The sequence below is a fragment of the Mandrillus leucophaeus genome, unplaced genomic scaffold (assembly GCF_000951045.1).
Source record: "Mandrillus leucophaeus isolate KB7577 unplaced genomic scaffold, Mleu.le_1.0 Scaffold852, whole genome shotgun sequence".
In the NCBI taxonomy this organism is placed as follows: domain Eukaryota; kingdom Metazoa; phylum Chordata; class Mammalia; order Primates; family Cercopithecidae; genus Mandrillus; species Mandrillus leucophaeus.
In genome coordinates this window covers 552,959-580,400 of record NW_012109275.1, presented here as the reverse complement: position 1 = coordinate 580,400, position 27,442 = coordinate 552,959, and the positions used below count along the sequence as shown (strand labels likewise).

Below are 27,442 nucleotides of genomic sequence, written 5' to 3'. Positions count from 1 at the left end.
AAAAAAAAAGGAAGGAAGGAAGGAAGGAAGGAAGGAAGGAAGGAAGGAAGGAAGGAAGGAAGGAAGGAAGGAAGGAAGGAAGGAAAGAAGGAAGGAAACAAGGAAACATTTCCTGACATGCATTTTAATAACATTTCAGATGCCAGAATTTTTACTAATACCCCAATTAAAACACGAAGAGAAAGTCCACTGTTTTTCTCCAGGGCTGTTAGTTTTAATGGCACAAATTCATTGAATTGAAAACATATTAAGCACTACCAATTAGTATATCCGGGTGCTTTTAATGTACATATCTACAAGGAAAGATGTTTATCTTTTTCATCTTCCAATTCAGCCAAGAAGCAGTAGCCAAGCCCAGGCATGTTACCAAATGTCACCTGATGTGACCAAATTAGAAAAAGGCTGGAGGTCTTCCTACAGTTGTGCAAAATTAGTCATTTTAGCTGTTTTCATTGTTGTTATATAATAAAGAGGGATGGAAGGGCAGCTGAATCATGGATTGAGATAAAGAAGACCTCCCCACCTCATTGGCAAAGATGAAAATTAATCTAATTCAAACTTCCTGGAGCTGTGTTCTCATGGTGCAAAGAGGACAGCTGCTGAAATGGCCATGTAGATGACAGAGGAGGGGTAACTATCAGACATTAAACCCCTCCATGCAGAATTACACATGAGAACTTAAAGGCTGGGCAGTGAAGTCACTGGTGGATGACAAGGCCCACACAGCCCCTTTACCCTACTTAGAAAGCTCTGGATTTTTGCCTGGTTCCAATCAGTGACATAGTGACATGTCAACCCCTACTTTGCTGCCTATATACCCGTCTTAGAGAAACTGATCCACCCATAGCCTGGTACCATGTGACACACACACACACCAACACAGGTGATTGAGTAAGCCCTGGGATGGATTGGATCAATTAAATTGTTCGTTCTCAAAAATCTGAAATTGAGGCACAGGGGCTACATCAACTGGCTGGAAAGTCTGATGACCTGGGAGACAATGGCACATTTTGGGCTGCCTACGATCGTCCATGTACAAACAGAGCAGAGACAGTTGGTCTACAGAAAGAGTGAGACAAGTGAAGACACACACACACACACACACACACAGAGAGAGAAAGAGAGAGAGAGAGAGAGAGAGGCAGCTTTGAGAAAGGGTGATACAAAAAAGAGAAGTCACAACAGAGTATCAGAAAGGACACTGAACCGGGAGAAGTGACATGGTTCCAGTATAGGACAGCTACTGTTCACAAGGTAGTTCTGGGTGAATCATTTAACTTCACTGGATTCAGGTCCCATGATGGCAGTACAACTTAGTAGCTAAGACTTTAGCTTTTGCCTGACTTTTGGATTTAGGCAGAGCTAGGTTTGAGTCTCTGATCTTTACAAGCACTGTGACCTCAGTCACCTGACTTGCCCCTTTTGGATTCAAATACTACATCTACAAAATTGGAGTATAATTATACCCCTCATAAGAATTTTTGGGATCATTAAATAAAGGAATATATGTAAATCAGTTACATAGTCATCAACCTAAAGCATCCAAGAAATATTAGCTCTATAATAACTAGGAATTATTCACCTCTCTTTGTATGTTTTCTCTTCTATAAATGGGGATAATAACAACACCTTACTCATAGGATTCCTGTGAGGATCAAGTAAGGTGATATACAGAAAGCACTTAGAAGAGTGCCTGGCATATAATAAGGGCTCAGTAAATGTTTTATCACTATTATTGTTGTTGATGATGCTGTGCTCATCATTACTATCATTATTCCAGTGCCATCCATTCACAGCACTTTTACCATCACCACCTTTGCAGATTAAACCAATTAATCAGAAAATTATGGCATTATGTTGTCCTCTGTGTAGAACTTTGTAAATCTTGGATGCTTCATTAGGACTAATTTTGCTGATATTATCATTAAATATGCAGCCAGTGCAATAGTTTATTTCAATATGGTTCTTGAGTTTTATAGAAGCAAGCATTTTAAATTTATTCATGAAAGAAAAAATAAATAAATAAAAGCAACCTAAATGTCCCACAAAGGATAAGTGTTTAATTCAATAATATTATAGTAAGTCAGCTGGGTATAATATCATTGAGCCATTAAAGGAATATGTATACAGGTTTACTGAACTGAACTATGAAGCCATATAGAAATAAAGATGTAATGGTAAGGCAAAATATGCAATTGTAAATACTCTACAATTACTACTGTATGATAATAACTATGCACATGGAGTTATAGGCCTTCAAAGCAATGATAAGTGCACAGTTACAAGTCTTCAAAGCAATAAGTTTTGTCAAGTTGTGGAAATTACAGAACTTCTCACTCCATTGACCATACTTCCTGAAATGAATTTTTCATAATAATTGAAATATCTGCAGCATGCTCTTATTAATTACAATCCTTCAATGTTAAATAACAAGAAAATTCATAGAAAAGAGATAATTTTTCTTTCTACAACATAGAGGAAGCAGATTATAATCCCCCACAGTTTTGACTGTAATCACTTTCCTTAATTACATGCCATTAAATATTAAATTAGAATTGGTCAAATATTTAAATAAATAATGTTATTACTGCTATAACTAGTAGGTTATTTCCATCCTAATTCAATACAGCACATAACTGTGGTTTACAAATGAATAAACATATTAACACTAGCGCTTAGCCATATATAACAGAGAATACTCTTTTTACTTTCTTTTTCTAAATTATTTTTAATTTATTTTTAAGCTATGGGTAAAAAATGTGTATATTTGTGGTATACAATATGAGGTACTAACACAGGTGTACATTGTGAAATGCCTAAGTCATGCCATTTGATGTATAGCAGAACACTATTTTTCCAAATCATCTCTGTGCCACGCAAGAGAGTCCTGAAATAAAGTGGGTCTCTAGTAGATGTAATTAGCAGAGAAAAGTTGTTACTCCTCTCTGGAAGCCTCAGTGTGAGTACAAGAGGCACTCCTATACAAATGCATCTGTTTCCAGTGGTTTGCCCTTCCTAAGCAGAATCCCTTGGCAACTGAGTGACATGGTTGCACTACAATAAGCCATCTGTATCCAGATTCTCATATGCTGTCGGCCCTGTGGATTCTATTCCAAAGTCAGGTACCATCTTGACAGAACTACAGGTTGAAGCAAAGACTAGTGCATGAGGTATTTATGGCTGAAAGCAAGTTTCCAACTACATACTACCAAAAATGCATTCTTGCTTACCTGTATAGTCTTAAGGAAAGTGGCAATAAGCTCATTGCTAATAAAGAAATTATTTATCATGCAATGAGAAATGTGGAACAGCTTGTTGGTCAGCCCCTCCCAGAGCTGACATCACAGCATCACTGACAGTCTCCACCATCTTTTGTAATTACCACTTTTTTTTTTTTATTATACTTTAAGTTCTGGGTTACATGAGCAGAACATGCAGTTTTGTAACATAGGTATACACGTGCCATGGTGGTTGGCTGCACCCATCAACCTGTCACCTACATTAGGTATTTCTCCTAATGTTATCCCTCCCCTAGCTCCCCACCTCCCCGACAGGCCCCACTGTATGATGTTCCCCTCCCTGTGTCCATGTGTTCTCATTGTTCAACTCCCACTTATGAGTGAGAACATGAGGTGTTTGGTTTTCTGATCTTGTGATAGTTTGCTGAGAATGGTGGTTTCCAGCTTCATCCATGTCCCTGCAAAGGACATGAACTCATCCTTTTTTATGGCTGCATAGTATTCCATGGTATATATGTGCCACATTTTCTTAATCCAGGCTATCGTTGATGGACATTTGGGTTGGTTCCAAGTCTTTGCTATTGTGAATAATTACCACTTTTATAGATGCTATGAAATGTAGACAAGGTTACATGGCAAAATTCCATAAAATCAACAATATCAAGTGAAAATTCATTATTCAAAGAACAGTGCCAACTACTAGCCATCATTCCCAGGTGCAGCCTTTTCCCACTTCCTACTAAAATCTAAGCCTGAGAAATATGCTATGCTTGATTCTAAAAGACATTTATATAAAAAAGTATTGGAATGAGAACAAGGTGGGGAGCCATACATAGCCATACTCTGAGAGATTAACAAACGATCCCCAACTGACTAAAAAACAGGAGGGAGAGATTTTACCCCAACCAGTTGCCCACACACTCAACCCTAGAAAGCGAAGGTCTGTGGTTAATTCAATAATTGAAAGAACTGGGTATAATATCATTGAGCCATTAAAAGAATATGTATATAGGTTTATTGAACTGAACTATGAGGCAATATTGAAAAAAATGATGTTGTGGCATGTTAAGGCAAAGCATGCAATTGTAAATACCCTATGATTACTACTATATGATAATAACTATTCACAGGGAGAAACAAAATATATCAATATATCAATAAAACTGAATAAAAACAAAAAATCATAGTCATTTCTATGTATTATGCACACTGATGTGTACAGCAGGCCATGTACTACTCCATCCCTGCCCTTGAACCCTGCTAGAATGTATAAGAAAGAGATAAGAATAGCAGTTGTACGGTCTATCCCAGAACCTAGAGATCTACATGAGAAGCATTAAGTCAGTAAGAGGCCTCGTGGTAATCATGCTTGCTGGAGTTGTAAACTTTCTTATAATTCATGAGTACCAGAAAACAAGACAGTGGAGGAAGATCCCACCTTATTGTGGAAGAAGAACACTAGATGGATGTAGGCAAAGCCCTGAGAACAGGCCTAGCTTATACTTACCAACTAAAGAAAGATTCAAATAACTTCGAAGTGAACAAAGAACAGAGGCAAATGACATCTGTACAACATGTCTTCCAAAAAACACCAAGGACCAGAGATACTGCTGTTCAAAGATTTTTAAAATGTGAATTAATACAATGCTACCTATAAGTATAACAGGTACTTTTCTATAGCAAAATAGAGAAGGTTGTCTTGAAGGCTCAGAAAAACCTCCTGGAAACAGTCATTTTGGGAATTTTTGAAAAAGAGTTCGGCATCCTTAATGGTATACAAAAGACATAGCCTTACTGAACAGGAACAGAAACCAGGAAAAGAACAGGATAAAATGACAATATAAGAGCTTTTGATGATTAAAAACAACAGGATGAACAGCAAAGACCAATCAGCAGAGACAAAACAGAGCAGGGTGAGATAAGGAACAATTGCAAGGAAATTAAATGTCCAATAGCAAAACGGATGAGTAAATTGAAAAACCGACACAACGAAAAAATCAAATCAATAGAAGGAAAGAGCAGACACTGTTGATGCAAATAGAAATTATGTTCTTTACACACAGAAACCACCTTTTGTTCAATATCCATACCTCAAGGAAGTCATCCTTTTCCCAGCTCAAGGGAAAGTCTCTACTAATGGTGGTCTCATTCTTCTTACTGTTATTAGTTTAAAGGGGGTCACATGACTTAGTTAAAGTCTATGAGATCTGAGCGGGAGTCTGCTGAGTCTGCTCACTGACACAGGAAGAGGGCTGTTCTAGAATGTGAGGCCATCTTGAGAAGAGGAGAGAAACTAGGGCAGGATCTCTACATCGGGCATGGCAGCTTCTGTTAGTTGTACTTGGCAGAACCCCGATATGCAGAACAAACTTGAGAAGCCCACCTTTAATGAAGAAAAAAGAACAAAGAAATGAAAGTTGTGAGAGAATAGAAAATATGATGGAGGATGAGGAACCAAGGAAATTTCGGAGTTGCCTGTTGACAACATAGAAAGAGTAACTGAAATCCAATTAATAAGCAAAGATATAATTTAAGAAAAATAATGTGGTGAAAAATCCTGATAATTCAAACCAGAAGAGCTCACTGTGTTTTAAGTAAACTTAATTTAAAGGAGTCTTATATTAACTTATGCTAGCAAATGTTACTTTCCATCTCTTTTGTTCATAAAGAAAAACTGTGTAAGTATCTTGGTAGAAAAATAAAGAACATCTACTTCTATACAAAAATAAGGTTGGTACCATGCTTCTTTTTATGCAATTTCAAATGCCAAAGACAATGTCCTAACATCTGCAAACACTAAATAACTTTACTTCTTGTTAAATTTTTATTCACATGGAAATACAATGGTAAAATATTTTTTAAGATATGCAAAGGATCAGGAATATACCAAATAAATGTTCTTCTTTAAAATTTTACTTGAAAATGTCCAAATTCTAAATTATATAAACAAAAATGAGACGTTGCATTAGGAGTAAGTATAGTCCACAAAATTCCTTGCTTTACAAAGGAGTCAAAATATACTTTTTCACAAATTTTTCAATCATAAAAATACAAATTGAAGAATATTGTGGAAAGGATTAAATGTATTTGGGAAAAGATTAAATTTGGTCATTAAATTAATGGCCAAATTTAGGAAGATAAGGTAATGACCAAATTTAGGAAGTTTTCCGCCATTATTTCTTCAAATACAGAAGACCCCCTTATCTACCATCTCACTTTCCATGGTTTTAGTTATCCACACTCAACCACAGTTTGAAAATATTAAATGGAAAATTCTGGAAATAAATCACACATACATTTTAAATTATACACCATTCTGAAAAGCATGATGAAATCTCGTGCCGTCTTGCTCCATCACACCTGAGAGGTGAATCACCTTTGTTCAGTGTATCCATGCTGCATATGCTACCTGCCCACTAGCCACTTCCTAGCCATCTTGGTTATCAGATCAGCTGTCACAATGTCACAGTGCTTGTGTTCAAGTAATCCTTGTTTTAGCTAATAATGGCACCAACACACAAGAGTAGTGATACTGGCATAAGATTATAAGTGTTCTATTTTATTATTAGTTATTGTTATTAATCTCTTACTGTGCTTAATTTATAAATTAAACCTCATCATATCTATGTATAGGAGAAAACATAGTATATATAAGATCCATAGTTTCATAGCTTCAGTCGTCCACTGGGAGGATCTTGGAACATATTTCCCCCTGGATAAGACGGGACTCTTGTACTTTTTCAGTCCCATCTTCTACTCTTCTGTAGGAACTCAACAATGCAAATGTTAGCACTTTGTTGTTGTCCCACACATCCTTGATAACGTTCTTTTTTTCTCAGCCTATTTCTCTCTATATTGTTCAGATTAGGTAAATCTAATCTGTCTGACTACCTGGATTTTCAAAAAGAGAGAAGTAAGGAAATCTTATTTCCCTAAAAATTACCAAGAGACATTTTTTTTTCTCCAGAGTTCTTTGTATAACTAGGTCCTTACTTTTCAGATCCAGGTTTAACTGTCACTTTCACAGGGAGTTACTTCAATTTTACCTTCCTTATAGTCCCTTTCACAATCTGTAATTGCATTGTTTGTATGTTTCAATGGTTCATTTTCTGCTCCTTCCCCTAGAAAATAAGCTCTAGAAGGTGTTAAATCAAGCTTAGCCTAAAGCTACCTCCTTACATATTTTAAGTTCAGCCTAAAGGTTTTTCTGTACATCATGAACTGTAACAAGTTGAGGTGTAAGCAGACCACAGCCTACACTTGTGCAAATCACCAAGCAATCCAATTGTTTGAACCATGTCTAAATAAGGCAAACGCCAACCTGTAACCTATCCAGCTGTTTCTGTACCTCACTTCCATTTTCTGTTTCTCAATTTCCCTTTTCCATCCATAAATCTTCCTCTACCACGTGGCTGCACAGGAGCCTCAGAGCCTACCCTGTCCCGGAGGCTGCCTGATTCATGAATTGCTCATTGCTCAATTAAACTCCTTTACATTTAATTTGGCTGAAGTTTTTCTTTTATCAAAAGGCAAGGAAGATGTCTTCTTCACTATTGGTTTACACATTCAACACATACTATTTTGAACAGAAATTGAATAAATGTATCAGCTACCTCACACACGTCTGAGGAGAAACAACTGGCATTTCCCACTTACTTTAATGACAGAGTCAGACCAAGAAGAATTCAGGTAGAACATATGCACACAGTCTGGCGATTTTAAGATGTGTCACCCCTAAGAAGTGAAGCCCGCCCGTGCTCCCTTCTGGCCTAGATGTGCCTAGAAGTCTTGATAAAATAAACTTTAACTGGTGTCCAAAAATAATTGAAGATTAATTTAAATCTTAATGTCAGTCTATTGAGGAAATACTGAAGAAGGTTTAGATTCACAAGACACAACAAATTCCTTAAAAGCCTCTTTTCTTAATTTTCGCTCATTTTCTCTCTCTCTGTCCCCCTTTCCCCTCCACCCTCTCCATCTCTTTCTCCCCCATCACTCTCTTTCATATACACAGAAACTGTCCCTCCTTTCCTCTCCTCAATCCTCCCCTGATCCAAGCTCCCAAGAGCCCACCCTCACCCAGCTACCACCACAGGCTCCCTTGCCCTTCCTCTTCACCCCACTTGACATTGTAATTCTTCTTCTCTTACTCTTGGAATTTTTTCTGGTTCCTCTGTTTCTCTGGTTCTTCACTTACCCATTGCCCCAGTCTGCCTAAGAAAGGCCAAGGAGCTTACTGGTGAGGACAGAATTCTTCTTTACTTGTAAATTTGAAGCAGAGGCCAAATAGGCTAAGAGAAAAAGAGAATTTTCACTATGGAAGGAAGGAAAGGGGGATGGTGCTGTGCAGGATAGAGACTATGAAGAAACAAAAATAAGTACCTTCACTCTATCACAATGGCACTAAAACAAGTAAGTACCAGATATCAAAGTATCCACATACCTTAGTATATTTCAATACTTTGCTTTTCTCCCATTTTCAGCTGCTCCCTCGATCCACTTCTCCTGTATTATTTTTTCCTACGAGGCTTTCAATAAGGGTTTTCTAACTAATGAATAACAGCAACAGTGGGCTGAAACAGGAAATGATCTACCATATTATCTTACCTCTTTAAAGTCCCCGCGCACCAAGAAACATTAAAACATAGAGTGAGCACATGAATCTAATTGTTGAAGGTACAATTAAATAGGTTTAAACAAACAGGCTTCAGGCACGCAAGAATAGCAGCATGGGTTATGGTCACAAGCTATGAAGGGTACCAGATTTAAGTTGTCTCAATGCAACCACTTATTTTGTCAGAAAATGGAGATAATATATGATTACGCCATAGGATTTTTTATGAGGATTAAATGGACACTTGACAAAAAGTGTCATAACAGTACCTGGCACATAGTCAAGTTCAAGGAATGTTAGCTGTTTCTGTGGTTGAATTAGACATAGACCAACTGGTCTTGTCCCAAAAAACAGAGAGGTATAGGTGTATTAAAGGTAAGCAGGCTAAACAGAGTTAAGACAGATGCATACTCACCTAACCAAGGCCCTAATCACCATGTACTTAATGCCTTTCATTTAGCCTTTGCTTTTGCTTGCAAGTAAAGAACTTCAATGTGGTACTTTTCACTCATAGCAAAACTACACAAAATGTAGAGTCCAAAAGACACCGTGAGTTTTTCCCAAGGTGCAAAACAAGATTTTTGCACACTGAGAAATGCAGGGAGCCTACCTTCCACAGGGTTTGGACCAATGGACTGATGGCCATGGTACTCATGGAAAATGTCACCACTTTTGTTCCCATAGAGTTCCATCGGATTTAAAAAAAAAAGAGGGGGTGGGGGCAAGTACAAAGACTTGAAGGCACCAGTGAGAGAAGGCGACTGTGTTTTATTAATCCATGTGATTAATCCAGCATGCTAAGGAAGATTCTTTACAGAATCAAAACTTGCACGTTTTGATCCACATGGATTAGGAAACTGCTGCATTCACTTGCCAGTACCTCTTCTGCTTTGTGCTTGAGTTTTATTCTTCAGGGTCCAGCACGAACAAAAGAGAAAGAGTGTTTATGTGAGGACCAGTAGCAGAGGCACTTTGACAAATGTCCTTCTCCCCCTCCCTTTCTGGGAGACACTTCCTGAATTTCCCAAGAACTAAGCCCTGGGTTTGTATTTGCATCATTTCTCCCCAAAAGCTGAACAACTAAAAACTACCCCCTAAATGCAAATTTCTGTCAACCTATGAAAAGTGGTTTTCACCAAGGGGAGGGATGGAAAAATCCCACTCCAAACATTTTGCAAGACAGTAATGAGAATGATGCAGAAATATTCAAGGGTCCAGTGGGAACCACCAGCCCTTCACCAGGGTGAGCAACCTGAAAGAGTCCTGTCAGCATCTGAGAGGTTTCTCACAAGCTTTAGTGTGAGAGGAGTGGGAGCCTTTGGATATGCCAAAGAAAGAGAAAGAAATCTTCAGGGAATCAGAGAGAGAGAGAGAGAATTACCCAGCAAGGCTCAATCAGGCTTCACTGCCTTCTGTTGCCTATAATGTGATTCTGAAACCTAGCATGAAGTATATGTGTACAAACTAAGATGTTTTGAATCCATTTCATCTCTTCTTATTCTACCTGGGAGAAGCAACAATGAGTCATCTACACAAAACCTCTGTCGTCTACAATACAGCAGTCTCCAATATTTGTGAGACTTTTCAAAGAAGGAGTTGGTCTAAGGCTGCTGTTAGTCCAGCAGAATGATGGTGTATGATAACAGTCACAGACACCTTCCCAAAGCACATTTAGAAACATGAGAAGCACATGCCTTTCAGTTCTAGGGAGAATTATGGCTTCCAAGTGAAATTGGAATAGCCCAAGTAAATGAGATCTCAGTTCCCCTCTCACCTTTCGGCCTCCCATCTGCCCAGGTTCTCCAAGTCATGGTCCCTATGCTACTGCAAAGACTGAGACCAGAAGCTGGAAGACCTCCCAGGTAGCATTCCAAGACCACCTGGTTGATAACAATCAATGCGATTCATCAGAAATCTGAAAGTTTATGAGGCCTCCCTTTTACAAATAATTTTACACTGTAAGACTTTATCCATACTTTTCCTATAGCTGCCCCCAGTACCCAAAACAGTGTTTGGTGCAGAGTAAGCATTTAATAAATATTTGTTAGATTGGTGAATGCGTATAAAATTACAGATAAATAGGAGGAATAAGTTGGGGCATTCTATTACACTGTAGGGTGACTATAGTTAAGAATATTGTTTTGTTTTGTAGAGATGGTGTCTCACTATATTGCCTAGACTGGTTTCAAATTCCTGGGCTCAAGCAATCTCCTCAGCTTGGTCTCTCAAAGTGCTGAGATTTCATGTGTGAACCACCATGCCTGGCCTATAGTTAACAATATTGTATTGTATATTATCAAATAACTAGAAGAGGGGATTCTGAATGTTCTCACCAAAGAAATGATACGTTTCAGTGATGGATAAGCTAATTACCCTGATTGACCATTACAAAATGAATACATATATTAAACATCACAGCATACCCCTCAAATATGTGCAATTACTATGTACCCATTACAAATAAAATTTTAAAAATAATAAATATTTGTTGAACTGTATCATAGAACTCGTTGTCAGCTAGTTTCCTTATCCTTGGAATATTTCCCCTTTGAGAAAAATCACCATGACCAATGTGTCTGTGTATACCCAGCTCCTAGCAGAGCACCCAGCACATGGCAGGTTGTCAGTAAGTGTCGGCTGAATCTGTGGTCTATGGCATAATCTGCTTATAAGCAGGCTTATCATATGGATCTCTGAAGAGTGTGATTTGTGTTTGTATGTGTAGGTGTGTTTGCATATACATGCATATATTCTTATCTGCATATACTTCTGTATTGGTGTATGTATCCAGCTCTGAAGGCAGCAGCACGAAGGAAAATGAGAAGTCAGATGTCTTACATTTTGACTGGTCATTGACCCACCCATCTGAAAGGAAGAAAATCATTTCTACAACATTCTGCTTGTTGACCATCCAGGTTCTCATCAGTTGACTGAAGAATATTTTTTAAATGGGAATTCGATCAACCAGCCTCCTCCTCCACCTCCTCCTCCTGCTGTATAGCCAAGGAGATGAACCCAGAGACGTTAAACAGTTTGTACAAGGTCACATGGCCAGTCGTTCAGCTAGGCCTGGATCCCCAATAACTTTACCACCTCCTCAGTCCTCATATCTCACCACCCTAGTTTGAGCAACATGACTCTAGAAAAACAGTTTTTGTCAATTTTAGCAAGACATCCTAGCTGTTAAATCAAATGGGCCTTCTTAGTACATTTCTTAATTGTCCTCCCTTAGTACTGGATGCTAACTATCCTTTCACTTTTCTGAAACTCATGAAATCCTTTGAATGCAATAAAAACAATGCTAGTAATTATTGAACATTAAATATGGGCCAGGCACTGTTTCAAGGACTTTAACTATATTGTGACATTCATCTCTCACAATAAATCCTAGGAGTTAGATATTATCATGATCCTCATTTCAACTCAGGGTAAGTAAAGTGCAGAGAAGTTAAGCCCAAAGTCAATGGCTAATTAGGAATTCAAACTTAAAAGTCTAACTCCAGACTGGGCGCTTCTAACCACAATGCCTCTTGTTAGCTTCTGCTCCTTCCCTACCTTTCCAGGTCACATGGCTTCTCAGCTTCCTCCCTTTTATGCCTCCTCCCTTCTCTTGATCATCTCATCCACTCTTAAGAATTGCTTATCACCTCCTGATGACTCCATAACTTTTTACTCCAGCTCAGACCTTAATTCTAAGTCACAAACAAACAAAAACCTCTTTAAACATGCCCACTAGAATGTCTGTATCTATTCAGGTATATTAGGCAAAATGGTCTCCTTTGCAAATTTCTGCTCAGCTGGTAAGAAATTAGATGTAGCTTTATAATGTTCCATTTTCTGTTTTCTTCATGCCACATGGGGTGGTTTTTTTAATGCAAAAATAGCAATCTAATCCCTACTTGTTATTTTAAGTAAATCCGTATTTGTTGCTTTTAACCAAAGAGTTAAGTATGTTATAAGAGGAATGCTCCATCTGTCTGCTGCAGGCAAGGTCCCAGTTGCTCAGCCATTTGGGACTCTGAAAACTCCTTTGATCACTGCCATCATACTGGGCCTGGCATCTGACATCATGATAATAACCAGGAGAGAAAAATGAGGGGCTGACGCCCCACTGATAAGGGAATAACATGGAGTCAGTCTTCACCAAAAACTCCAAGTTTCTTTTGTGAATCAGTTTTAACCCCTTTCATTGGCCAGTTCAGCCAGGTGCTATATTTGCTCTAGCATTCATTTACAAATAAGGCCAAATAACAACGTTATCCATGGAACAAATTTAGGCAGCAGTAAGTCTGAGGTTGGTTACCACCACCGAAACTCTGGGTGGTGTTATCAGTTAGCATTTGCTGCATAATAAACCATTCTAAAGCGTAACTTTTTAAATTATTATTTTACATGATTCTATGGGTTGACTGGGATGTTCTGCTCTGAGTCTGCTTATCTTAAGCTGGATATTTTAGGATGACCACCCTTGTACATCTAAAAATTGGTAGACTGGTTGGTATCGTAGGGGCTTCAACTAAGTGAGTCCCTCATTCTGGAGGGTCCCTATTGTCTTCCTAGTCCCACCCATCAGTGCCTTCTCAATCCCAGCATGCCTAATGGCTTCCTGTCTCCAAATCTAAGTCAAATATCAAGGAATTTAGGGCTATCAGAGCAAATCATGTAATTATAAACTATGTTATTTCTCAAAGTTATACCCATAATCTCAACTCTCAAGATCCTAGTATATCAAATCTTGAAGTCACATATTTTTCAGATTGTGATAGTGGCAATTATTTTATCTCTTCCCCCATCGTGTTTTTAAAGGAATAAAGAAGTCGGCATTTGCTTGTATTGAGTTACCACAGTAGGCTGGAAATAAGCCTAAATTACTCTTTCCATAAAACTATCAAAAGCAGGATAGGTCAAAATCAACTTTTAATATGTGCCATCAAAGCCGTGAAATATGAAATCCATATGATTTTAGTGGGCTCTTTGGGGGAATCACTAATGTTCATCAAAGGGCACAAGCTAAATAAGTTAAAGTATATCCATAAAATATATTACTCTGAAGTTGTAAGAAAAATGAATGAGGCTCTGGATTCCATTACAAGTTTATACTCTTACACCATTTGAGTTTCCAACTGCAAATCTTTAACAGGTATCTGGGGGAAAAAATGGTGGATAGGAGGCAGGACAAGATTGCAGCTCTCACTGGGACAGACAGAGCAGCATGTGGAGACTCATATCATGAACTTTTGCTCCAGAGCTACTGCAGAAATATACCAGGAAAGCCAAAAGAATCCACAGACCCTATGAAGCAAGTGGTTTCCTCCCGCAGGACCCAGGAGACAGCCCAAATACTGTGAGTGCCCAAGTTGTGAAAGTGGGAAAGGGGTATTATCCGTCCCTGAACACACACCCTCACTGGGGAACCTGAAGGTCTAGATCATGGGAAAAAGATTTGACCTTACCTGGAGCTGAGTCAATTTAGAGAGCCGAGTGAAATACAGTGGTAGAGGAAGCAGTAGGAAAAGCCCTGTGGGCTCTCTAGGTCCCTGGGAAGCAATTTCTTTCTCCCTGTGTGTGCCTCACAGAGGTCCTTGGGTAGGGCTGCCAGAGGTACTGGGAAAAGACCACAGGGAGAAGGAAACCTCCAGCTGAACTTTGTAGCAATTCCAACCCAATGTGAAATCTCCTGGCTGGAACTCAGGGGAGGGTGGGAATCCAGTAGACTCAACAGGCAGGGAGGTGCAAAAGCCCTAAGTGCTTTCTCAGTTGAGAGGCTGCTAGTCCAGGGAAAGTTCTCAGCCCTGCTCTCCCACTGCCTAGAAACAAACTTGGTACCTACGGTAGGAGTGAGATTAGCCTTTTGTGTTGCATGGGAGCTGGGTGAGGCCTGTGACTACCAGCTTTCTCCCACTTCCCTGACTACCTGCATGACACAGCAGAGGCAGCCATAATCTTCCTGGGAATATAACTCCATTGACCTGGGAATCACACCCCCATCCCCCACAACAGCTGCAGAAAGACTCACCCAAGGAGAGTCTGAGTTCAGACACACCTAACCCTTCCCCCACCTGATTGTCCTTCCTTACCCACCCTGGTAGTTGAAGACAAAAGGCATTTTCTCCTGGGAGTTCTAGAGCCCCATCCACTGCCTGATCCTCCCTATACTACCACAGCTGATGCCCTCTTGAAAGTGCTACCTCCTGGCAGGAAGCCAACCAGCACAAAAATAGTGCATTAAACAACCAAAATTAAGGATTCTCACAGAGTCCATTTCACCCCCTTGCCACCTCCGCTGGAGCAGGTGCTGGTATCCACAGCTAAGAGATCTGCAAAAGGGTCACATCACAGGACTCTGCAGACAACCCTCAGTACCAGCCTGGAGCCTGGTAGCCTTGTTGTGTGGCTAGATCCAGAAGAGAAATGACAATCACTACAGCTCAGCTCTCTGGAAGTCACATTCCCAGGAAAAAGGGGAGAGTACTAGATAAAGGGAACACCCCATGGAACAAAATAATCTGAACAGCAGCCTTGAACCCCAGATATTCCCTCTGACATAGCCTACCCAAATGAGAAGGAAACAGAAAAACAATTCTGGTAATACGACAAAACAAGGTTCTTTACCACCCCCCAAAAAAATCACACTAGCTCACCAGCAATGGATTCAAACCAAAAAAACAAATCCCTGATTTACCTGAAAAATAATTCAGAAGGCCAATTAAGGAGCACCAGAGAAAGGTGAAGTCCAATTTAAAGAAATCAAAAAAATGATACAAGAAATGAAGGGAGAAATCTTCAGTGAAATAGATAGCATAAGAAAAAAAAATTCACAACTTCAGGAAATAAAGGACACACTTAGAGAAATGCAAAATCTTCTGGAAAGTCTCAGCAATAGAATCAAAAAAGCAGAAGCGAGAACTTCAGAGCTCGAAGACAAGGTTTTCAAATTAACCCAATCCAACAAAGACAAAGAAAAAAGAATTTTAAAAAATAAACAACACCTCCAAGAAGTTTGTTATTATGTTAAATGACCAAACCTAAGAATAATTGGTGTTCCTGAGGAAGAACAGAAATCTAAAAGTTTGGAAAACATATCTGGGGGAATAACTGAGGGAACCTTCCCTGGCCTTGCTAGAGACCTAGACATCAAATACAAGAAACTCAAAGAACACCTGGGAAATTCATTGCAGAAAGATCATAATCTAGGCACATTGTCATTAGGTTACCTAAAGTCAAGATGAAGGAAAGAATCTTAAGAGCTGTGAGGCAAAAGCACCAGGTACCCTATGAAGGAAAACATATTAGATTAACAGCAGATTTATTAGCGGAAACCCAACAAGCCAGAAGGGATTGGGGCCCTATCTTCAGCCTCCCTAAACAAAACAATTATCAGCCAAGAATTTTGGATCCAGTGAAACTAAGTTCCATAAATAAAGGAAAGATACACTCTTTTTCAGACAAACAAATGCTGAGGTAATTTGCCACTAACAAGCCAGCACTACAAGAACTGCTAAAAGGAGCTCTAAATCTTGAAAGAAATCCTGGAAACATCAAAACAGGACCTCTTTAAAGCATACATCTCATAGGAACTATAAACAAAAATACAATTTAAAAAGACCAAGGTATACAGGCAATGAATAGCACGATGAATGGATTAGTATCTCACATCTCAATACTGACATCGAAAGTAAATCGCATAAATGCTCCGCTTAAAAGATACAGAATTGCAGATTGGATAAGAATTCACCAACCAAGTATCTGTTGCCTTCAAGGAACTCCCGTGACACATAGGACTCATGTAAACTTAAGGTAAAGGGGTGGAAAAAGATATTCCATACAAATGGACACTAAAAGCAAACAGGAATAGTTATTGTTATATCAGACAAAATAAACTGTAAAGCAACAACACTTAAAAAAGACAAAGAGGGACTTTATGTAATAATAAAAGGCCTTGTCCAACAGGAAAATATCACAGTCCTAAATATATATGCACCTGACACTGGAGTTCCCAAATTTATAAAACAGTTACTACTAGATCTAAGAAATCAGATAGAAAGCAACAAAATCATAGTACAGGACTTCAATACTCCTCTGACAGCACTAAACAGGCCATCATGACAGAAAGTCAACAAAGAAACAATGGATTTAAACTATACCCTAGAACGAATGGACTTAACAGATATTTACAGAACATTCTACCCAACAACTGCAGAATATACATTCCATTCATCAGTGCATGGAACTCTCTCCAAGATAGACCATGTGATAGGCCACAAAACAAGCCTCAATATGTTTAAGAAAGCTGACATTATATCAAGTACTCTCTCAGACCACAGTGGAATAAAACTGGAAATTAACTTCAAAAAGAACCTTCAAAGCAATGCAAATACATGGAAATTAAATAATCTCCTCCTGAACGATCATTGGGTCAACAATGAAATCAATGGAAATTTTAAAATTCTTTGAACTAAACAATAATAATAACACAACCTATAAAAATCTCTGGATACAGCAAATGTGATGCTAGCAGGAAAGTTCATACTCTTACATACCTATATCAAAAAGCCTGAAAGAGCACAAATAGACAATCTAAGGTCACACCTCAAGGAACTAGAGAAAAAAGACCAAACCAAACCCAAACCCAAACCCGACAGAAAAAAAGGAAATACAAATCAGAACAGAACTAAATGAAATTGAAACAAAAAAGAAATACAAAAATAAATGAATAAAAATCTGGTTCTTTGAAAAGATAAATAAAATTAATAGACCATTAGCAAGATTAACCAAGAAGAGAGAAGATCCACATAAGCTCAAATGGAAAAAAAAAAAAATGAGAGACATTACAATCAACACCACAGAACTACAAAACATCATTCAGGGCTAGCATGAACACCTTTACCTACATAAACTGGAAAACCTAAAGGAGATGGATAAATACCTAGAAATACACAACCCTCCTAACTTAAATCAGGAAGAATTAGAAACCCTGAACAGAACAGTAACAAGCAGTGAGAATGAAATTATATTTTAAAAATCACCAGCCAAAAAATGTCCAGAACCAGGCAGATTCACAGCTGAATCCTAGCAGACATTCAAAGAGTTGGTACCAATCCTATTGACACTATTCCACAAGATACAGAAAGAGGGAATCCTCCCTAAATAATTCTAGGAAGCCAGTAGCACCCTAATATGAAAACAAGGGAAGGGCATAACAAAAAAAAAATACAGACCAATATCCCTGATGAACACAGATGCAAAAATCCTTAACAAAATGTTAGCTAACCAGATCCAACAGCATATCAAAAAGATAATCCACCATGATCAAATGGGTTGCATACCAGGGATGCAAGAATGGTTTAAGATATGCAAGTCAATAAATACGATACACCACATAAACAGAATTAAAAACAAAAATCACGTGATAAACACAATAGATGTAGAAAAAGCATTTGACAAAATCCAATATCCTTTATGATTAAAACCCTCAGCAAAACTGGCATACAAGCAACATACCTCAATGCAATAAAAGCCACCTATGACAAACCCACAGCCAACATACTACAGAACGAGAAAAAGTTAAAAGTATTCCCTCTGAGAACTGGAACAAGACAAGGATGCCCACTCTCAACACTTCTATTCAACATAGTACTGGAAGTCCTAGCCAGAGCAATCAGACAAGAGAAGTAAATCAAGCGCATCCAAATCAGTAAAAAGGAAGTCAAACCTGTTGCTGTTTGCTGATGATATGATTGTATACTTACAAAACCCTAAAGACTCCTTTAGAAAGCTCCTAGAACTGATAAACGAATTCAACAAAGTTTCAGGATACAAAATTAATGTACACAAATTAGTAGCTCTGCTAAACACCAACAGTGATCACGCTAAGAATCAAATAAAAAACTCAACCCCTTTTACAGTAGCTGCAAAAATAAAATAAAATAAAATAAAATATTTAGGAATACCTAACCAAGGAGGCAAAAGACCTCTACAAGGAAAACTACAAAATACTGCTGAAAGAAATTGCAGTTCACACAAACAAATGGAAACACATCCCATGTTCATGGATGGGTAGAATCAATGCTGTGAAAATGACCATACTGCCAAAAGCAATCTACAAATTCAATGCAATTCCCATCAAAATACCACCATCATTCTTCACAGAACTAGAAAAATCATACAAAACCAAAAAAGAGCCTGCATAGATAAAGCAAGACTAAGCAAAAAGAACCAATCTGGAAGCATTACATTACCCAATTTCAAACTATATCATAAAGCCATAATCACCAAAACAGCATGGTACTAGTATAAAAACAGGCACATAAACCAATGGAACAGTATAGAAAACCCGGAGATAAACCTAAATACTTACAGCCAACTGATCTTTGACAAAGCAAACAAAAACATAAAGTGAGGAAAGGACATCCTATTCAACAAAAGGTGCTGGGATCACTGGCAAGCCACATGTAGAAGAATGAAACTGGATCCTCATTTCTCACATTATACAAAATTCTACTCAAGATGGATCAAGGAGTTAAATCTAAGACCCAAAACTATAAAAATTCTAGAAGATCATTGGAAAAACCCTTCCAGATATTGGCTTAGGCAAGGATTTCATGACCAAGAACCCAAAAGCAAATGCAATAAAAACAAAGATAAATAGGTAGGACTTAATTAAACTAAAAAGCTTTTGCATGGCAAAAGGAAAAGTCAGCAGAGTAAACAGACAACCCACAGAGTGGGAGAAAATCTTCACAATCTATACATCTGACAAAGGACTAATATCCAGAATCTAAAACAAACTCAAACAAATTAGCAAGAGAAAAACAATCCCATCAAGAAGTGGGCTAGGGACATGAATAAACAATTCTCAAAAGATATATAAATGGCCAACAAACATGAAAAAAAGCTCAACATCACTAATAATCAAGGAAATTCAAATCAAAACCACAATGTGATACCACCTCACTCCTACAAGAATAGCCGTAATCAAAAAATAATAGATGTTGGTATGGATGCGGTGAAAAGAGAACACTTCTACAATGCTGGTGGGAATGTAAACTAGTACAACCACTATGGAAAACAGTGTGGAGATTCTTTTAAAAACTAAAAGTAGAACCACTACTTGATTCAGCAATCCCATTACTGGGTATCTACCCATAGACAAAGAAGTCATTATATGAAAAAGATACTTGGACATCCTTGTTTATATAAGCACAATTCACAGTTGCAAAAATGTGGAACCAACCCAAATATCCATCTATCAACGGGTGAATAAACTGATATATATATGATGGAATACTACTCAGCCACAAAAAGGAATGAATTAATAGCATTCACAGCAACCTGGATGGGATTGGAGACTATTATTCTAAGTGAAACAACTCAGGAATGGATAACCAAATATTGTATGTTCTCACTCGTAAGTGGGAGCTAAGCTATGAGGATGCTAAGGCATAAGAATGATACAAGGGACTTTGAGGATTCCGGGGAAATTGTAGGAAGTGAGTGAGGGATAAAAGGTTACAAATTGGGTTCAGTGTATAATGCTGTGGTGATGGGTGCACCAAAATCTCACAAATCACTACTAAAGAACTTACTCATGTAAGCAAACACCACCTGTTCCCCAAAAACCTATGGAAATAAAAAATTAAAAGAAAAAAAAAAGAAAGAAAGAAAAAAAAAGAAAAAAAAAATGAATGAGAAAGCACTCAATGAACTGATGCGGGAAGAACTCCAAGATATAGTGATAAGTGAAGACTGAGGTGCAGAATACTGCTACTCACCTGTACACTTTCATTTGTCATAAACACACTTATTTGCGTAGAGAAAATAATGAAGGATTCTCAAGAAAACAGTGTAAGTGTTTTCCCATGGGAGAAAGGGGAATGAGGCAGGTTGGAGCAGAAGTAGGAAGAAGACTGTCTTCCATATACCTCTTTATATTTTTGGGTTTTGAGCGATGTAAATCTATTATTCCCCCCGCAAAAATATTTTCAGTTCTTTTTAAGTAGAATTTGAATGTGTACCACAATGTGATTCTCAAAAAACTCATTAAAATTACATTACTCCAAGAGTTTGAAACCATTATAAAATCAACAAAACCTTTCAATGGCCCTGATATGAATACATATGCAATGAATTTTATTAGCATATAAATATAAGAGAATGAATAAATACATTCTAAAACAATGCATTGTTCAAATGAAAATGTAGCAGTTACCTGCTTTATCAGTTGTCCTAAAAACATTTTCTCTTAGGTAGTAAATTGGACAGGTACATTTAAATATATTGTTTCAGATCAGTGAAATGGTCCTAAAAATGGAGCTTATGGACAGTCGCAGGGTGTCAAAATCATCTATGGTGACAGTGCTATGGGGAATATAACTAATACAATTATATATCATTTTTGGCTTGACACAAAATTATGTTCTTTTGCTTGCCCTGTATCAACTTATTTAGGGAAATCATCCTTTTACTATTCTCTCTCTTTATCTGCCTCTCTCTCTCTCTCTCTCTCTCACACACACACACACACACACATTTTGTGTAATTTAAGTGCAGCTGTCAATCAAGTGGCCCACCTCCCCTGCCTCAGAAGTAGCAAATGTTGACTGGTGTATTCCATTCTCCCAGCTACCTGGATTCCAGGGGTGAACATAAGACCAAAGTTTGGCCAATCAGAGCCATTGGATAAGCAGTAGAGACTGTTATAGATGAATGAAACAAGAGGGTTTCTGTACTTTTGAAATTACAAGCTCTAAGAATCAGATATGCCTATAGCTGCCAGGGCATGTTACATGCCAGGGGCATTTTGAAAATGAACCCAACTTAGTGAAGACAACAGGGAAATTAATAAAATGAAATTAATCATGATATTATTGGTGAACACTGGATCCAGCCATGCCCTAAGCCAGTCCACCTTTGGATTTATTAACTTCATGAGCCAATGAATTCCCTTTTGTTGCCATTTTGAAACACAGTGCAACTGTTCCTCAATAAAATCTTTATGATTAGTACCTGTACATATTCCAGAGTTTCTTTGGAAACTCTGGTCTTTCTTGGGATTATGTCTTAATTTACCTGGAAAATTTAGACAGTGTAGACTACGAAATTTAGGAGATTCAGAGAAATTCTTCATGTGATTAATGAATCTGGAGCAGGTCACTGAAGTTCTTTCATAACAAGGGATATTCTGTAAGATAGAGGAGAAAAATACACAAAATAAAATTAGGTTAATGGCTCCAAAATAATTCATGCCACCTAGCACTCTTACTTCCCTAAAGTGAGTGATATTTTTTAAATATTTTTGTTTCTTTATTCTTTAAATGAAACAATCCTGAAAACAATCACAGTTAACTCTAGTTACCTTTACATGCACATTCCTCTTATGTATTCATTAAAGAGGCTAATTAACTTAATTATTTGTTCATTGAAAAAAATCTTATTCAGTTACACTATATACTAGATATTATTCTAGGTAGTGGGAATACAAGAGGCGAAGTCTCTGCCCTTATGAAATTGACATATTAGGGGAGAGTGACAAAAAATAAACAAATATATCTACAATAGATTGGATGGTGATTTTTCTGTTGCTAAGATGAAAAACATAAAATAAGAGATATCTTCTCAGACAAGGTGACATGAAAACAAAGATTCACTGGCACAGATGGAGCAGCCATGTGAGGTCTTAGATGAGAGTCATTCCGAGCACTGGGAACAGCCAGTGTGTGAAAGAATGGAGAGGCAGGGGATAGGGAAAGGGGTCAGAAGGTAGGGGAGAGGAGGCTCTTAAATCAAGCTTTGTCACCTTGAAATAGCAAAAACAGAAAATAAAGAGGAGAAAGAGCTACAAATATCTTGGTTAAATAATATGAAATAAGGTCATAAGTAAGGATCCAATTTGATTTAAATCAAAAACTATTCATTCTAAAACCTAAAACTATAAAAACCCAGAAAGATAACCTAGGGAATACCATTCTGACCATAGAACTTCGCAAAGATTTCATGAGAAAGACACCAAAAGCAATTGCAACAAAAACAAAAATTGAAAAACGGGATCTAATTAAACTAAATAGCTTCTACACAGGAAAAGAAACTATCAACAGAATAAACAGACAACCTACAGAATAGGAGAAAATATTCGCAAACTATGCTTCCAACAAAGGTCTAATACCCAGAATCTATGAGGAACTGAAACAAATTTACAAGCAAAAAACAAACAACTCCATTAAAAAGTGGACAAAGGACCTGAACAGAAACTTTTCAAAATAAGACATACATGTGGCCGACAAGCACATGAAAAAATGCTCAACATCACTAATCGTTAGAGAAATGCAAATCAAAACTACAATGAAATATCATCTCACACCAGTTAGAACGGCTATTACTAAAAAGTCAAAGAATAACAGATGCGAGATTGCAGAGAAAAGGGAACACTTATATACTGCTGGTGGGAGTGTAATTTAGTTCAGTCACTGTGGAAAGCAGTATGGCAATTTCTCAAAGAACTTAAAATGAATTATCATTTGATTCAGCAATCATATTATTGGATATATATACTCAAAAGAATATAAATCATTCTAACATAAAGATATATGCACATGTGTCTTCATTGCAGCACTATTCACAATAGCAAAGACATGGAATCAACCCAAATGCCTATCAATGTTGGACTGGATAAAGAAAATGTGATACATATACACCATGGAATACTGTGCAGCCATAAAAAAGAATGAGGTCATGTTTTTTGCACCAATATGGATGAAGCTGGAGGCCATTATCTGAAGCAAACTAACACAGGAACAGAAGCCCAAATACCGTATCTTCTCACTTATAAGTGGAAGCTAAACAACAAAAATCATAGATACTAGAAGGGAAACAAGAGGCACTAGGGCCTACTTGAGGGTGGAGTAGGGGAGGAGGGAAAGAATCAGAAAAAATACCTGATGGGATACTATGCTTATTACCTGGTAAGGAAGTTATCTGTACACCAAACCCCTGTGGGTGTACACAGTTCACCATATAATAAACCTGCGCATGTACTCCTGAACTAAAATAAAAGTTAAAAAATAATAATATAGATAAATAAAAACCAGTCATTAAACATGTAATCAGAACCAACTTCCCATTGGTTTGATGTGTAATTTTTATTGTTTGGATATGATTAGATATTATCGATTCAGGTGATTTGGATATTGTATAAATTTGGATATTGGATATTAATGTATGGCTAGTACTGTTTGGATATTGTGAATATTATGTGTTCAGGATAGCATTAATTTACTGAGTCTGTACAAGGTCAACTCATCCCTGCATGAGCAATAGTATCTTACTGAAAGGGTAAGGTTTTCATCTTGTCACTTCACACGGCCTATCACTCACCCAACTCTACCCGCTCCCTGAGGAAAAGGTTTGTGTCCCAAGCCAGAAACTGTAAGCTAAGTGAGAGGGTCCTAGGAAGGCACTGGAGTGGGAACTCTCTCTTTTCCATAACTGTGGATCAAGGAGGCAGAGATGGAAGCTTAAGAAGATACACACCTCTTAAATGGCAGGAGGCAGCTGGGACTTGAGAGACCCAGTCCAGTTGTACCAGTCATGGAGCATGGGAGATTAACTAAGGAAGGGTTAGAAACCTATACTTTGTAAGACTTTTTTGCTGCTAGCATCTTCTTTCTTTATATTTGCTTGATATTGAGTAGAGTCTTCTTTAAAAATCATCACAAATGAGCTAAAATAAGTGAAAGGGAGAGAATTTCTACCATTTTAAAGAGAGAAGAGTACCACAGGAACAGCAGTGATTCCAAGAGAGGGCTTGAGAGAAAGTGAAATGAGAGAAAAACTGTTTTCCTGACTTGGTTAGAGCCACCGTCCATCTGGACAGTATGTGGGCATGGGCAGTCTTGGCGGTGATAACTCAGAGCATGGGCTGTAGAATCATGTAGGTCCACATCCAAGCCGCATCTCCACACCCCGCTCTCTATACAAGCCGGGGCAACATACCTTCTCTATTCCTGTTTCCACCTTTACAAAATGGGGCGAATGCTATCCCACAACAACTATTACCCCCATTTTACAGATAAAAAACTAAGTAACTTATCAAAGCTATACAAGTACTAAGTATTGAAAGCAAGTCTCAAATCCACTCTTTCCTACTCTAACGCCCATGTTTTTAACCCCATTCCATACTGCTTTCCCATTTTAGAATAAGCACAATATAAGTATTCAAAAAGAACCTAGAAGATCACCGTGGCCTCCTCACAGTCAGCAACCTAAGTGTCCAAAACAGAAAGCATCCAAAACAGAAAGTGTCCAACGTAAGTGTCCAAAACAGAAACTAGAAGATCACCCCGGGCTCCACTTCCTCCCTTATCCCTCAGATCTATGCACAACCATTTCCTGTCAACCTCACCCTCTCAATGTCCTCCAGTCCCATTCCCATATCTGCAGTCCTCTGCCACCTATTAGCATCTCCATCCACATCCCTGCTTGCAGTTCACCTCCATTGAATTTTCTTTCTCGCATTATCTTTCTAAAATCCAAGTTTAAATATGGCACTGGCCTTCTTAATAGTGTTCATTGATTTCCCACCATTTAAACAGTGGTTCTCAAACTGTACCATGCATAAAAATCACCTGGTGAAGATGTTAAAATGCAAATTTTGATTCCCATATGTCTAAGGGGATAAGCCCAGGCATGTGCACTCTTAGCAGTCATCCTGGGTGACAGATACAAGTGATCAACTTCTCGTTTCTCCAAGTGTGGCTCAGGACCCAGCATCACCAACATCACCTAGGAGCTTGTTAGATATGAAGGTTCTCTGGCCTCACCCTAAAACCTACTGGATCAGGATCTGAATTTTAACAAATCCCCAGCCCATCATACTCTGACCTAAAGAACGAAATGCAAAACTGCAAAACTCTATGGTATAGGAGGCTGGTCATGACCCACCATCTATTTATCTCTTGCCCCCAACCCCATCTCACAGGACTCTCCCCTCTGTGATCCAAGTGTGACAAAGTAGGAAAACTGAGGCACCAAAAAGCTAAGGCAGTGAGTCTCAGTTTCTTCATCTTGGTCAGCCCAATGCCTAGCACAGTCCCTGTTATGTGCACCCTGCTGCTTCATTGATATGTTTTGAATTTGACTGAATGGAATTAATGTATGTTTTAAAACAAATGTTGAAATGCAGTATTATATTCAAATTGCACCTTTCATCAGGGTATGATTTACTGAAATGAAAAGGAATGAATGCAGACAAAGACACTCCATATCATGGACCTGATGCATTTTACTCCTTAAAACACCTTACATTTCTTCGTTGAGCAGGGGAGACAGGTACTGATTCCTCTCTGTGAAGACACTGTGGCTTTTAGTTGATTCACTGCCTGAAGTCAAACCCATGCTCTATATATGAAAGCACAACCCCACCTTCTTTTTTAAGATGAGCAAACTTTCACCACAAAGATACAAGAACAGTAAATATTGATCTTCTGGACGGATGGTGCACCTCATGCCACAGGCCACTCAAGCATCTGCTCATTACCACCAGCCCTCCCCTTTGTTGGGAAATAATGCCAAGTGGCCTCAAGTGGCCTCATGTGCTATCGGCTGTAGATTGCAAATATTTAAAAGAAATAAATTTATCTGAATGAAAAGCACCTTTCTTTGTTATCTAACCCCCTCTCCTCCCAAGTCATGTTGATTTTGGGGTTGTGCACACTCCCAGCACCTGTACTTTTCAATTGTTTGCCTGCCAAGAACAGTGTGGTTTTCTTGCTTGGTTTTAGAAGCCATTCTAAGTACAGTAGCCAATGAAGGCATATTTTCTTTCTCTCTTGGCAATATGTAAAGGAAGTTTCAACTTTAGGACACCTAGCAGCAACTGTAATTAGAGGACAAGGAAAGAAATTGGAGTTTCTCCATCTCAGTATTTGTCCCACATGATCATGAAAAATGTACCACCCCTGCAGACCAAAACCAAAAGTGTAGGTTTCTTCAATAGTCTTATTATTTGGCAGAAAGTTTTCTAAATTGGTTTTGCTGAAATCCAGAATCATTCTTTAGTGGAAAAGTAAGATCTGGACAATAAGACAAGAATGGAATTTCAGCAAGCGGAAAATCAATTTGTGATTGAGAATAGCCACTAGGTATACAAATCCAAGTGTCTGAATATATAAATGTTGGATCAAACTATTATTTCCTCTACGTGGAGCATTATCAATTTGATGTGGTATCATCATGCCCTGTGTGTTTTTAATCATGGTTCTTAATCTCTTACCACTGAGGCATATGCAATGCAGTGTTAACGAGAAATAACCTACTGCCAAGTATTATGATCTGATCAATGCTGATGGCAAACTGGGTCTGGAGACAAATGATCTGTGTGTAAACTTTTAGTCACTCTCTTACACTAAGCTGAATTCTAATTCAAAGGGAACACTGTAACCTCTATTACTGCTTTTGTTACTTTTGTTACTTTTCATTTTGTTACATATTTTATTCTACTTTCATGAACGAGTATTTGGGGATTTACTCTTTCCCAGTTCTTGATCCATATAGTCTGGACAAAGCAAATGCCCAGATCTGAGCACATCACATTCCA

General features: G+C 38.1%; 1 protein-coding gene across 3 annotated transcripts in view; it reads right to left on the bottom strand.

The window, feature by feature from the left end:
• The window catches only part of LOC105530901 (chromosome unknown open reading frame, human C12orf42), a 185,772-nt gene that overhangs the window by 40,777 nt on the left and 117,553 nt on the right, over window positions 1-27,442 (bottom strand). For 2 of the 3 annotated variants that reach the window (XM_011968636.1, XM_011968637.1), the window contains exon 3: window positions 21,922-22,033. In XM_011968636.1, coding sequence (XP_011824026.1) covers window positions 21,922-22,033 — 112 coding nt within the window. Of the gene's footprint in view, window positions 1-21,061; window positions 21,154-21,921; window positions 22,034-27,442 lie in introns of all 3 variants that reach the window. The other variant, XR_001004706.1, reaches the window with a different exon arrangement.